The sequence below is a fragment of the Choloepus didactylus genome, chromosome 10, assembly GCF_015220235.1.
Source record: "Choloepus didactylus isolate mChoDid1 chromosome 10, mChoDid1.pri, whole genome shotgun sequence".
Lineage (NCBI taxonomy): Eukaryota > Metazoa > Chordata > Mammalia > Pilosa > Megalonychidae > Choloepus > Choloepus didactylus.
In genome coordinates, this window is record NC_051316.1 from 29,049,834 (window position 1) to 29,062,933 (window position 13,100).

Here is a 13,100-nt window from a genome sequence, read left to right on the forward strand (position 1 = left end):
GTAAAGAAAATTCCTTAAGTTGTATATCCAACTTTTCTACTAAATTTTCAGGAGGCTGATGAGTGTAAGGTCCAAAATTACTTGCAAAAACCAAGTATGAAAAACTTGACTATTCACCATAGTTACACAACTCATTTTCAAATGACTGAGAAAGCTTTAAAAGCCATCCTCCCCTCTGGGATGCTTTCTTCCAGGAGAAATAACCATTTCACTAAAAGGTCATTACTGGTAATTCTCCTCTAGAGGAAGGGCTTATTTCAGCGTAAGACCTTGCTACCATAAGCACCCCCAACTCACCCATAGTTAAAACAACCAAAGGAGAGGCTAAATAATACTAAACGGCAATCCAGCTAATTTCATCTCGGGAAAGTGCTCACTAGTTTTAAGTCATGTTGTGACAGCATTTTTTTATTGCATATCTCAATCACTGGACACTTTACCACCCCTTCCCAAACTGAACAGGGAATCTCAGTGAAACTACTGTCAAAGGCAATTAAAAGGCTTCTACTCTTTAGGTGTTATTTCAGAAAAACTACCCAGTATCATACTTGTACTAGCTATTTTAAAGGCAGAAACCTAAAAGCTCTAAGAACTCCTTTAAAAGACTCCAACTACTTTAATTTTCTGCCAACCCTACCAGATAGCATTTATGCTAGAAAAACACTTCACACAAAGAAACACGTAATTTAAGATTACTGTATTTCCTTACAAGAGGAAACAAGCTTTACAGGTGTCAATCAACCTCTGTTCAAATTGGGCACACATCAAATCTAGGATCATGGGAGTTTTATTTATTTGGAAGCGAACCTTTAACTATCAATACAAATGCCAAGAAACTACACAAAACATCCACAGGAACTTTTTTTTCCATCTTTGTTTTGAATTGTTCACAAACATTTCCTACATAATCCAACATACAACAGAGAAAATGGTACATATTTTTTCAATTTGCATACAACAGAAAAACAATATATATATATTTTACAAAGTTTAACTAATAAAGACACTATCAGGTTGACAGTTGAAGTCTAGGTGAGAAATAATCTAATAAAAATAATCAGAATTTATTCAGTCACTTCCATAACCAAGCATTATTCTGATTAATAAAAATTGCAAAGTAGGGGGCAACAATTTACAAAAACAAACACCCCCCCAGCTTATTATAAGCATGAATATATGTGATGGAGTTATCTGTATCTTTCCAAACAATGGATTTTCAAACCATCAAATCACCAGAATTGAATTTCCCAAGGTATTTTTGCCTATGTCCAAGAAGAGATGCACTTATATCCAACAGAGGAGCTGAAAATCAAAACTTAGTGTTTAGTTCAGGGGTGAGGTGGAAGAGTTTAGCCATTTGAAAAATGACCACCTTAAAAAAAAAAAAAAAAAAAATGACCACCAAAAAATAGGTTCACTAAATTTATTTTAAAAATCATAAAACGTTTCTTACAAAAGAGCATTACATTCTGCACACTGCTCTGACTAGATGCCAGGGACCTGTGGACTACTGTTACTTTTCCTCTCTGTCCCACCCCGCACCCCAAATGTTACAGTGACCACAAAGCAAGGTGTTCACAATAATTGCATGGGGGGAAATCTTTTTACCAACAACAATGAACAAAAAATAAAATCCACTCACTCTGCTGCTGTTTCAAAATTTCAATGTTAGTTTTTGCACACCCTTCCCCACCCCCCACCCTGTTTGTAAGGAACTAAAACATTACATCTGGTGAACAGCAAAGATTTCACTACACCTCAAATGCAGAACACCTATGAAGCAGAGGAATGTTGGCTTTTTAAACAGAAGCAGATAAAAAAAAAAAGATGCAGGACTCCTTCAGTTCTTCACTAGTCTTAGAAAAACTTTCCAGAATACTGCTTCACACTATAAAAAAGAAAAAATATCTTGCATTAGAATCCTTCAACATCTGCATACTGCTTCACACTATAAAAGAAAAGAAAAAAAAAGTACGAATTAGAATTTTTGCTCGTAACATCTTAATCAACATTAAGACAATTTCAATGCTAAATTAAAATGATAAACATGTCCATTAAATTTAGAAATACGAATTAAAAAACATTAGCAATTATAAATTAATGTAAGATTCAAGAAAAATGATTAATAGTAAATCAGACATTAGTTGAGCAGAATTAAGAAAATGAAACTGAAAGGTGTTAATGTTCAGTAGAAAAGACAAAGAAATGCCAGTAAGGTGTGAAATGCTGCATTTTACAGCACCAATCATTTGTCCTGTAGAGGCATGGCCTGTGCCATACGGCAGACTGTGATTTGTTGTCAATTTAGTTATCTAAAAACAACAAAATCACTAGTCTTCCACACAGAACTAGACCAACATCCACTGAATCTTCTATATTTTCTACAGGCTCTGTATAATTTTATAACAAGTGGTTTTGGCAGCAGTTTTCACCAGAAAAATGAGAAGTTTGCTTGGTTAAGGCTTCTTCCAGCAAGATTAGTATTGAATGTCTTCGTTTTTAGTAAGAAAGCAGAAGAAAATTAAGGCAAAGCTATTAGAAAGTTTAGAAGTTAGGTCCCCAAAAGGTTGAGACACCATGGCTTCTAAAAGAAAAATCAATTTAGGAGGAAAGCTTTTTAAAGTTTTAGTATGTTTAAGCCAACATAAAGCTAAACTTAAACTGACCTGTTCTGCAGCAAATACTGTGCATTCTGTATCTGGTCCTGTGTTCCTGTAATGGTAATGATCCGATCTTCGGATCCTTCTAAAGGTTCATCAATTTTGATTGAAGCTCCTGACTCATGACGGATTTGTTTAATACGCTGACCACCTTTCCCAATAATAGATCCAGCCAACTGAAATAAATAAGTGTTTATTATATACTTTTAAAGTTAACTTATTTTCATTAACCATTGGAAATACTTAACTTTTTTATTGACTTTGACTCCTCTAATGCCTACTTGGTAAAAGTTTCAATTATTCATACTACCTGTTTAAGATTTCTTTTAAACTAATTAAGTGATCAAAACACTAACTGCTTTTCTTAGTAGCACTAAACATCACTTGGTAAGATTCAAAATTGTATAATGATCTAAAACACAACCTCAATCCTAAAATAGATAACTTGTTAAAACAATTTACTAAAGAAAATTTAAACGTCACAAGAAGAATCAGAGAAATGACTCATTATACAAGTTCCTAGTAGTAAATTAAAGATACTCACATCTTTGGGAATAGTTACTTGGGTAGTAATAATAGGTCCACCGAGATCACCGTATGAGCCACGACCCCCTGCATAAGAATAATCTGATTTAAATAATGAGCATTAAGTTCATTAAGAAAGCATGAAATAATGTTTTAGTTCACAAAGGAGAAAACTTACCATATCCAGAGCCACCCTAAAAGCAGAAAGAAAAAAAAAAAATTACTTTTAACTTGAAAACCACTCCAAGCATTTCAATACTCATGAAAAATCCCATTTAGGAAGACAAAGTTCTCCAAATTCCTCCCGTGTCTTTTTAGAGTAAGCAAATTTCAGAAGACAATCTTCAGGGGAAGAATAAAAGGGATTCAGGCACAGAGCATTCAATGAAACAAAAACATTACATGGGAGGGAGAGGGAGGAGGGAATACTTATTGGTGAACAGGCAATCATCTTAAATTTTAGTGACATGCAGGCTAAAATGATACTCAACCTGTGGTTCATAAGCCATCTGCCATTCTGACGGGCTCCATGTATCTATTGCAGAGTCCCAAGTTTCATCAGCACTGAAACCAACCTGTGTCAGACAGAAATGAAAATATTAACATGAACCTGCCATTCTATTTCAGTGAAGAGAACCACCATTTTATATGCCGAATTTCTATTTTACCCAACTAAAATATATATACTGGGCAGCCATGTATTTTTGGAGAATGACAACTCAAGAAAGTCTTGTGTCAATGGAGACCTAAAAGTTTGTTTTGTTTTTTAACTGCATTACTTCAAAGACTCTTTAGAGTCCTCATATATATTGATGAAGTTCTTACCATGCCATCATAACGATCTCCTGGTCTTCCTCTTCTGTCATAAGCCATTAGATCTCTGCAAGCATAATACTTGTTGTAATCTCAGCTTGTCACATGTCAAAAACTTCAAATCAGATTAACTCTTCCCTCGCTACTCCTAAATACAGCCTCTTCTATGCTACACAACCTGCTGATGAAAAAAACTTACCCTCCCCTAGGTGGTGGTGGTGGTGGAAGAGGAAGATTCCGAGCTCTGCTGCCACCCCGGCCACCTCGTCCAGGAGGAGGAGGAGGAGGTCCTCGACGAGGGCTCATATCATCATAATCTCTTCTGGATGGAGGCATTGGACGCCCACCCCGACCAGGAGGCATTCTGTCAAAACCACCTCTTCCCCGCATGGGAAATCCCACAGGACGTCCACGGCGGTCATCAAACATCATCGTAAAACCACCATAATCATAGGTTTCATCATAAAAATTGGGATCATAAGGCTGTGCACGTCCTTTGATGGGAGACTAAAACAGAGATAAAGCAACTTTATAGACTGGAAAAAAAAACAGCCTTGGTTCACATACCAAACCTTCTTTCAACAAAGTATTTCAAGTTATTTCTTCTGGGAGATACTAGATGAAGGGACAGGAATCTAGGAAATGATGATCAATAGCTAGTAAAAGACTTGAGTAAATACAGTGATTTTCCAAGTCCTAAACAAAAAAGTGAGCTTTACTGCTGGGGGCGAGGAAAAACTGCAGCTTGCATAAACCCTTACATCTTAAAAAATAACAGACCCTTTTTGGCATTTCACATAGAGAAACATATATCATAGACACAGCAGGGTCTATGAAGACGAAATTGACCATCCCAAGGGCGGAGGAGATCAGTATATTTTGGATATACCAGTAATCCATACTGAGGAACACTGGTTGGGGAGCTGTGCAATGTAGTTTGTAAGATGGATAAAAGACTAAAGAGGAACTGTTGTTTCTGTTAACAGGAACAAAAACTGAACTGAAGGCTATAAAAATACCACCAATGATCAAATGACTAACCTCCACACTTTTCAAGGTATTCTAAATTAAAGTGATGGATAAGGATGGATGTGCTAGAAAATGGACTTAAAATTTTTAAGTAAATTGCTAGGAAAAGACCAAGTTAAAGTTATTTATCTAAACACCCTGAAACAAACTTTGAATGTGGACATCAATTACTATTCCATGAAATTAAAATCTAAACAAACATTTTGGAGATACCTCAGATATAAGATCAAGGATGATCTTTATGCACTCTACAACCCTATCAGGCTTTCCTCCAATAAGGACGACCCTGTCAGTGGAATGAGGACAGCATTCCTGGAAAAGCTTGATTGTTGTCTGAGTATTCTGTAATAAATTCACACACACACACAAAAAAACAAATTAGAATTAAAAATAAATGCACTAAAAAAGAGATTCCCTCAGTTGAGATAAATTTACATTAGAATTCAGGCCACTATTTCCTAACATAAAAACTGTTCATTCTAGAGCCAGAGCCTTGGCTTTGCAATGGCATAAAAATTACTATCTTTAGCACTGTCAGGCCTTTCAGATATTTCAATAGCAAATAAGATAAAGATAGAAGTGATGTGGAATCTTAGGGAAATCAAGGGGGTGGGGGATGAATGAAAGAAACCCACTGACCTAATTCTACACGAAAAATCATTTTCCAGTAAGGAATATGGCAGGAGGAGAAAACAAAAAGGTGCCTTTACCTCTCGAAGTTCTTTGATTTTAGCACCTTTGACCCCAATAATTCCTCCTGCCAGACTCTGATGAATCAACAGTCTCAACTCGCAGTCAAAGTCGCTTCCTTTATAGTGTTGGTACTGCGGAGGGAGATTTATAGAATTTTAGTCCGAAATCAAGAATTCCCCAACATGTACTTATCTGCTATAAGCATAACAATATATTGTTGCAGTGAGCAACCTGAATTTATATTTCAATAACTTTACCAGTTATGTGCTTATTATCCTCAATAGCCAGGCCCAAAAAGGACATTCTGCACCACCTTAAAAAACTATTTTATTTTCAGGTCCTGCAACACCATACCCACACTGCAGCCATTTAGCATGTCGCTGTTACCACAAAATTATTATTAACATTCAAATAACACCATAATAAAAATGACTGCAAAGCACTTTGCAAATGTAGTTAATTCCCACTGCAGCATGGAGCAGGGTCAACAGTGAGTTGTAAGACCATTCATTTATCTTGTTTTTAAGCTTTTTCTATAGACATGGGAAAAGTACACTATGTTAAAAATAAAATTGATCCTATGGGCCAGGCTCCATACTTCAGTGGGGTTCAATGGCACTATGACATACATTTAAGCATTCCACAGCATCAGATTCGAGCGGGAGCTGGCTGGTTGCAGTGGGTGATGGCAACTGCAGGCCCTGAAAGTAGAAAAATAAGAGTAATAGGTTAAGTGTCTAGAGTGATCAGGCTATTGTCGCATATATTGGTAAAGCTACTACAACATATTTAAAAATCTATACTACAAAAACGAGAAACTGCGTATCTATACATAATAATATAAAGTGCCCTTTTCCACACACCTAGTAAACTTCATAATTCTCTAATCAGAGCAAAACAATTTTCAATATATTCCCAGTTATTTAAAAAAAAAACCTCCTCTAAAACTAAATGTATGTGGAACCCCATGGAAGTGCATGACCACAGGTAGTTCATTTTTACTCCAAGTGTGGCCAGCCTATATTTTAGAACAAATGGTAATACAGTAATGCTGCCTGTTATACAGCAGGCTCTATGATATTGCTGCTATAAACTCTCTTCACCACCCCCGTAACAGTAACACATACTTCACGCAAACCCCCTTACATTGCCATATACATAAACAAAAAAATGAACCTACCTCTTCCAAGGTAGGGATGATTTTCTTCAGAATTTCTCCAATTGTCTCAATATCAGCACTGATACTCAATATGCTGTCAAACACCACAAATACCAAATAGTACAAAAAAGGTAGAAAAGAAAAATGAGTTTTGTGTTTATCACCAGTTATCACACAAATTTTAACAAGAGAAGTAACATACATTTAGTATTCCCCATTTAAAGTACCCTATTTAGATTTTTCACATGCATTTTGTTTTATGCCCAATACAGACATGATAATATTAGGAGACTTGCAGAGAGACAGAGAGAATGGGCTTTTGGAAGGGCTCAGATTAAGTGGGCAATAAACTGACCAGAATTGAAGCAGTGTTGAATATTTATGATCCCCACCACCACTGAGTTAATTATGGATACCCTTTGCTATTACACTGGTAAAATGGGCACACCTTCTCTTAGGCAGAGTGGGGGAATATGCAAGTGGTAAACATTGTATTTGGAGTAAAGGCTATGGATACCAGTTAGAAATTAGATCACTAATGGGCTCTGCAAGAAAACAAATACAAATGCAAGACAAAACAAAGACAACACAAATGAGAAGTGAAGAAAGTGAACCAGAGTTAGCATTTCATCAGGAAAATTATGAACAGGCAATGTTGGGAAGCAAGGTGGGCCACAAAGACAGAGCAAGAGACTATTCTGGTAACAAATTTGATTTACAATGCAGCAAATATGCAACACTTGAAGCTGTGCTCCTTCCATTGAAATAAAATTAGTGGATCGTTTGGGTGGGCAACTCACGGTAAAAGTTCAGTGACAAAAAGACTTAATGGGGAAAATAAGACAGAAACTTGAAAAACAATACACCATCTAAAGGGGATACTATTTAATTATATAAAAGGCAGGTAATAAAATACATTTCTCTCTTTCTAATCAGGCAGTGAGGCATAAACTGTTGGGACATACCGCTCGGGGCCACTGCTGTCTGGGACTGAAACACTGGCATTGTACTGCATTGGTCATTGGCGTTCGTGGATGTTGGCATTGGGCATGGGCATTCAATCAGAAGTTGTCAAGTATGGTACCCGTTTGGCAACGAGCACATTTTTGGGCATAGCCAACCAGGGTTTTCACATGGGCGTTCAGGGGCGGATGGGCCAACGTCATGGTGGGCAACGCAGGGGTAAGTCGATCCAGTACATGGGCAACGGAGATATATGGCCAAAAAAACAAGGAGAGGGAAAAGGGGGAAAAGCAATAAATTTTAATTTAATACAAACTATACTCATACTCTCAATTAATGAAACAAGCTTAAGTTGTTCTGAAGACTAACACAATAATGGATTTCTCTATACCTGTCTGTGGCTTAACATTTAAGGATCTTAAATGATGGTTCAAGCTTACTATTATTATTTTTAACAAATGATGTTTCAGTAGCAGGCTGGCTCATGAGGGTAGACACAAAACCTGTCACGACTCAAAGTTTACCAAAATTCTTGAGGAAATGGGGAAATTAATAACCCAGATAACTATTCAGAACATCTGGATTAAAAGAAGAGAGGTTTATAGAAGACAAAACAAAAATTCCCACACCACCAAAAACCCTAACTACTGAAAGACTAGTTTGGTTTCCTGGAGGTTTAAAAAGCATTCCTAGATTCTAACAAGCAGGTCTGTAAAATTTTAAACAAATTTCAAAGTTCAGTTTACAGTTATCAAGAGGAACAAACAAAGATCTGTGACCAAGAGAGAAATGAAGTATTGTCAAATAAGTATTCAACAGTTATTATTTGCCTCAATTTTAGCAAGAAAAAAACAGAACAAAACAAAAAAAAACCCCACTATGAATGTGTACTATGAAAAAATTTTAGGAATTTTGGTGTAGCCAAGTCCTATAAATACACTCACTACTGGTGATGCCATTTTGATGTGTCTAATCACAAGAGTCAACCCACTATAAAAAATGAAGACTCAAACAAATCCTAGGCATTGACAAACTATTTCTCAACTACAAAAATAAGTCCCTATACTCTGTATTTAAATCATGCAACCTCAATATTAATTTCTCTGTGCTCCATGTGCAACCTATTAAAGAACAGATGGATATATTTTTAAAAAAGGAATAAAAAATTCTGGGTTTAATCAGCCACCTGCAATGGTTTTCGGTAATACTATAAACGATTTACACACATGGGAAATGGCGCAATTAAGGGTTTTTACATTTAGTCAAGATTTCTAATTAAAATGTTATTTTGCTTGAAGTGAATAATTTGGTGGAATCCTAAGAAAGTGAAAAGGTTTAATATAAACCTCCCACATGACTCAATCTGAGCCTTGTTAAAACAGGATCATCAAACCTTGACATCTTCTATATAAAATCATTACAAATGGGCTTGTGTCTAGACTATGATTTCTATGCTTCAAATCTTTAAACTTCTAAACGCACGTTAAACTGAAGCTGCTTGTATGATAGTTTAAACTCTTTAATACTTACGTCTGTACGGAGGGCCTTAATATTCTTGCCTCCTTTTCCAATCACTGCCCCAGCGTTCTGGCAAAGATAAAAGGAGAAAAAAAAAATCATCTTGTATTTTTCCTAGAATTAATGTATGTTCCCCTAGTCTTAGCTCTGAACAAAAATCTCTAAACCTTTTTGTTACAGGGCTAAGAATCTTATTTGGGGGTTATCAAGAAAGAAAACTATCAAGTTAAAAAAAAAAAGAAGCCTGTTTTGAGGACTAAAGAGATTTGGAATATTCAGAATGGTAGGAATACATTCTGAGTATGTAAGGTTGAGCATCAATTAATTTGATACTACTCTACTGTAAAGCAATTTTAACGTTACTATGTATGTACCTAGTACCTTCATATTGTGACATTTGATCAACTGCCAACTAGGAATTTTAAAGAAAGAATCCACAATATGATTAAGACCTAACTCTAATGCTTTAAGAAGTACACACCCGAAGTTCTCCTAGTTGAACTGCAGTGGCTCACTGTATCAGATTTTCAGCTTACTGTTTATAAAACAAAACCACTAGGGCTACAAGTCTGCTCACAAAGAACACCACAAAAGGAATCGTTTATATTGTCTTCAACCTGTAAGGCTCTGATGACTCAGCTAAGGACCAAATCAGCTTTTACCTTAATTTCTAAGGCATACGAATCACCTTAAAATTTTCAAGAAAACATACCTTGCTCTGAAGCAGAATGCGAAGCTCAACCATCTCATCCGTGTTTCTGGATCTTTTAAACGCTTGTTCCTCTTCCATATCTTCTGCAGGACGTTTACCTAGAAAGTAACAGTGCAGATCTCAAAGAAAGCACAAATGCCTTTGAGAAAAGGCACTTCTAATTACATTTCAATTTTAACCGGTAGGTTAAATTAGAAAAAATTACTCGATTCTGTCTGATATGATTTGACAATTCCAAGTGTGTTAAAAAAAAGGCCAAGGAGTAGTTAATATTCTTGTTCATTTAAATAAGGGTAAAAAAAAAAAAGCCTGCTTCCCAACGTTTACCAATCACAAGTTACTGTGACAAAACACTTTAAATCAATTCCAAAATCCAAGGAAAAGATTTTGACGTTTTAAGTTACAGTTACCTATACAAGTCAGTTACTTCTAGTTCAGAAATAAAAGATGTAACTGGAAGATATCTACAGTTAAATTTACCTACGTAAAGGATAACGATAGAATTTTAAACTACACAATCACAAGATAAAAAAGGAAATTAACAGAATGGAAAACACCAAGTGACAATTAAAATATTTTCTCACCAAATTCACCATTGGTTTCCGTGTTGGGGAAGGTTTCCTCCGGCTGTTCAGTTTCCATTTTCTTGTATTAAATGGACACACCAATCTGTTAAAAATACAAAAAGCTACAACTTCTGCCTCACTGGAAAGTAAGCTGTGTATCTCGCTAAATATTAAAACAAGGAACGAAATGACTCTCCTTCCAGAACGTACCAGTTATTATATATCCTTGCAGAGCACAACTGAAGTGTTCTGGGCGGGACCAACAACTGACACCCTAGTGGCTGCTGTAGCCTATAAAAACCAACATAAATCAGTTTTGTTTTCTTAATTCTTATTACTGAGTACTAATTTGTGATCACAATGAACACCAATTTGAACCCAATAAACTATTTCTAAAATTCACTCTTAATTTTAGTGTCTTAAGAATTCAAATGACTGCCTAAAATCAAAGGCCCATGGCTGACTTTTTTAAAGAAATGAAAAACACTAAGTTGTTTTTTTTTTAACTATATATAAAAGACTGAAAAAGCATGTAAGCCCCGAGTCTCAATTTTATCCTTAAAACTACAAATGTACGAAAACATAAAAAAAAAAAACAACCCCAATATACTGCATCCTATTCAATGGAGACCAGTTTAATGTTGGAATGATCGCTTTTGGGTTCTTTAAACTGATTACTTGAAACGCTATCCCCCGAAATCTTTATAGTATAAAAATAATGAGAAATAAAAGCCATATCCACTAACTAAATCACTCTATCGGAGAATAAATCGCAAAACCTGTCGTTAAGACTAACTCAAACTGCCAATATTATTTCATTTTTCAATGAAATTAGTGGAGCCCCGATCACTGAATATTGCCACTAGTGGGAAATCAGGATAAAAAACATGCCTAAAAACTACATCTCTAATATCAAAAACATAAAATGACTCTACGTCCCAGACGGTGGGCAAATGGCCTTTGCAGACGCCCTCTTGGGACCGGCAGGAGCCAACGTGTGGACCCTTCTAGATAGACTGGCTAGACAACAAAGCTTTAAAAAAAAAAAAAAAAAAAAAAAATCAAGGCAGCATATACGCCTCCCAGTCTTCGAAATGTTTATCGATAGATCCACTCTTCTAACAGACGATGACCGTTAAATACTGAGGTGTGGTCGAACGGCCGGATAAAGGGGCTTAGAGAAAACAGGGTCTAGGGTTAAGAATAAGGTTGCCGCGTTTCACTAGTCACCGTGCCTCCGACCCGGAAAATTGTTAAGTGGATACTGACTAGCGTTCCGCAAACATGCCCTCTCCCCCCCAACCCCAGATACCACGATCCGCCAACAGCCCAGTAACAAAAATCGAAAAAGCAAAAGGTGGCTGCAGAAGCGCCGCACCTCTCCTCACCCGGATCCGACGGGAAATGGCGGCCCGCGTAATGGCGCCTACGTGCTGCGAGGCGGAGCTGAACGCGGACCCCTCCCCCACCCACCACGCGGTCCCGAGATCTCACCCCCCGCACCCCCTTCCCACCGCCGAAGAAACAAAGCAACGGAGGCGGCGGGGACCATTCGATCGTTCCCGCTCCCATCCCCGCCCCAGGCCAGGAAGGTCCAAGTGCGGTGAGGCCCACACAAAGAGCGGCGGCAGTGCCGCGGCGTGAAGCGTTGTCTACCACCAAGCTCCCGCCTGCTAGCCGTTTTTCCTTGTTACACAACGTAAAGAGTTCACAATTCTGGATAACACCTCATCCTACACGATAGATGCCTCGTAATTTCCCGAAATCTCTAGTACCACTACGCGGACTGCGGATCTACACTAAGGGAAATGGCGGAGGTGGGGGGAGGGGGAAACAACCAACGTTCCCACTGAGAAGAGGCCTACTACCAAGCATCCCCTAGAACGGCCTCCTTCAAGCAGAAAAACTGATTTCCAACCCTCGCCCCCACGCGCCGCCTGCACAGCCCCACTCCTCACCGCGCTAGGCCTCCGTCCCTTCGCCGCTGCGCCCCCTCAGACGGTCACAGATAGACAGAGAACGAGCCAAGGCCCCGTCGCCCTCCCCCGCCTCCTCGCGCTCGCCTCGCCTACCCTACCTCACACCCGATTGGCTGCCCTGGCTTCAGCGGTGGGGCGAGGGCAAAGTAATTGGTCCAAAGACGCGTCAATCAAGGTGCCGGGAAAGGGGACGGCCCCGCCTTCCGCCGGCACCTCCCTTTGGACCGAGAGGCCGCCAAGGCCCGAGAAAACCTTGGCTTGGGAAAAGTCAGCGCAGGCTTTCAGGGAGGCTAACCCCCTGTCTGAATCCCTAATACCCAAGTTCCAATAACTACAATTACCTATAGGCCGCGAATGAGTAGACGGCCGGAAAGACGTCGAGGTCGCTGCGGCAAGAAGCAGGATAATGGCGTCGGCGTTACTTTCGCCTGGAGCGCCCTCCTCCTTTCTCGTTCGTGCACTTACTAGCTGGGGGAGGGGAGA

General features: G+C 38.3%; 1 protein-coding gene across 9 annotated transcripts; it reads right to left on the bottom strand.

Annotated features, from left to right (window-relative positions):
- Positions 1 to 682: 682 nt before the first annotated feature.
- On the bottom strand, positions 683 to 13,097 carry HNRNPK (heterogeneous nuclear ribonucleoprotein K). 9 transcript variants are annotated; one of them, XM_037797433.1, is made up of 17 exons: positions 12,959 to 13,017; positions 10,849 to 10,929; positions 10,657 to 10,741; positions 10,073 to 10,170; positions 9,373 to 9,429; positions 7,845 to 7,888; positions 6,901 to 6,973; positions 6,350 to 6,421; positions 5,738 to 5,851; positions 5,241 to 5,369; positions 4,198 to 4,505; positions 4,011 to 4,065; positions 3,677 to 3,760; positions 3,364 to 3,379; positions 3,205 to 3,287; positions 2,667 to 2,836; positions 683 to 1,948 (listed from the first exon to the last, which is right to left on the bottom strand). In XM_037797433.1, exons 3-17 carry the CDS (start codon positions 10,712 to 10,714, stop codon positions 1,915 to 1,917), a joined length of 1,395 nt encoding a protein of 464 aa, XP_037653361.1. In that variant the 5' UTR covers positions 10,715 to 10,741; positions 10,849 to 10,929; positions 12,959 to 13,017; the 3' UTR covers positions 683 to 1,914. The 9 variants fall into 9 exon arrangements, with proteins under 9 accessions (XP_037653361.1, XP_037653360.1, XP_037653364.1 ...); XM_037797432.1 differs by lacking the exon at positions 12,959 to 13,017 and adding an exon at positions 12,597 to 12,651; XM_037797436.1 differs by lacking the exon at positions 10,849 to 10,929 and having other exon boundaries at positions 683 to 1,888; positions 3,205 to 3,272; positions 12,959 to 13,097.
- Positions 13,098 to 13,100: the final 3 nt, after the last annotated feature.

Bases quoted from the DNA above. Each gene is read 5' to 3' on its own strand.
- HNRNPK (XM_037797430.1), bottom strand. From the start codon at position 10,714: ATGGAAACTGAACAGCCGGAGGAAACCTTCCCCAACACGGAAACCAAT. The intron at 6,974-7,844 runs GTATGTCCCAAC...GGTGTTTGACAG, and splicing joins GACAGCAGTGGCCCCGAGCG to CATATTGAGTATCAGTGCTG. The intron at 6,422-6,900 runs GTAGGTTCATTT...TTCTACTTTCAG, and splicing joins TCATCCCTACCTTGGAAGAG to GGCCTGCAGTTGCCATCACC.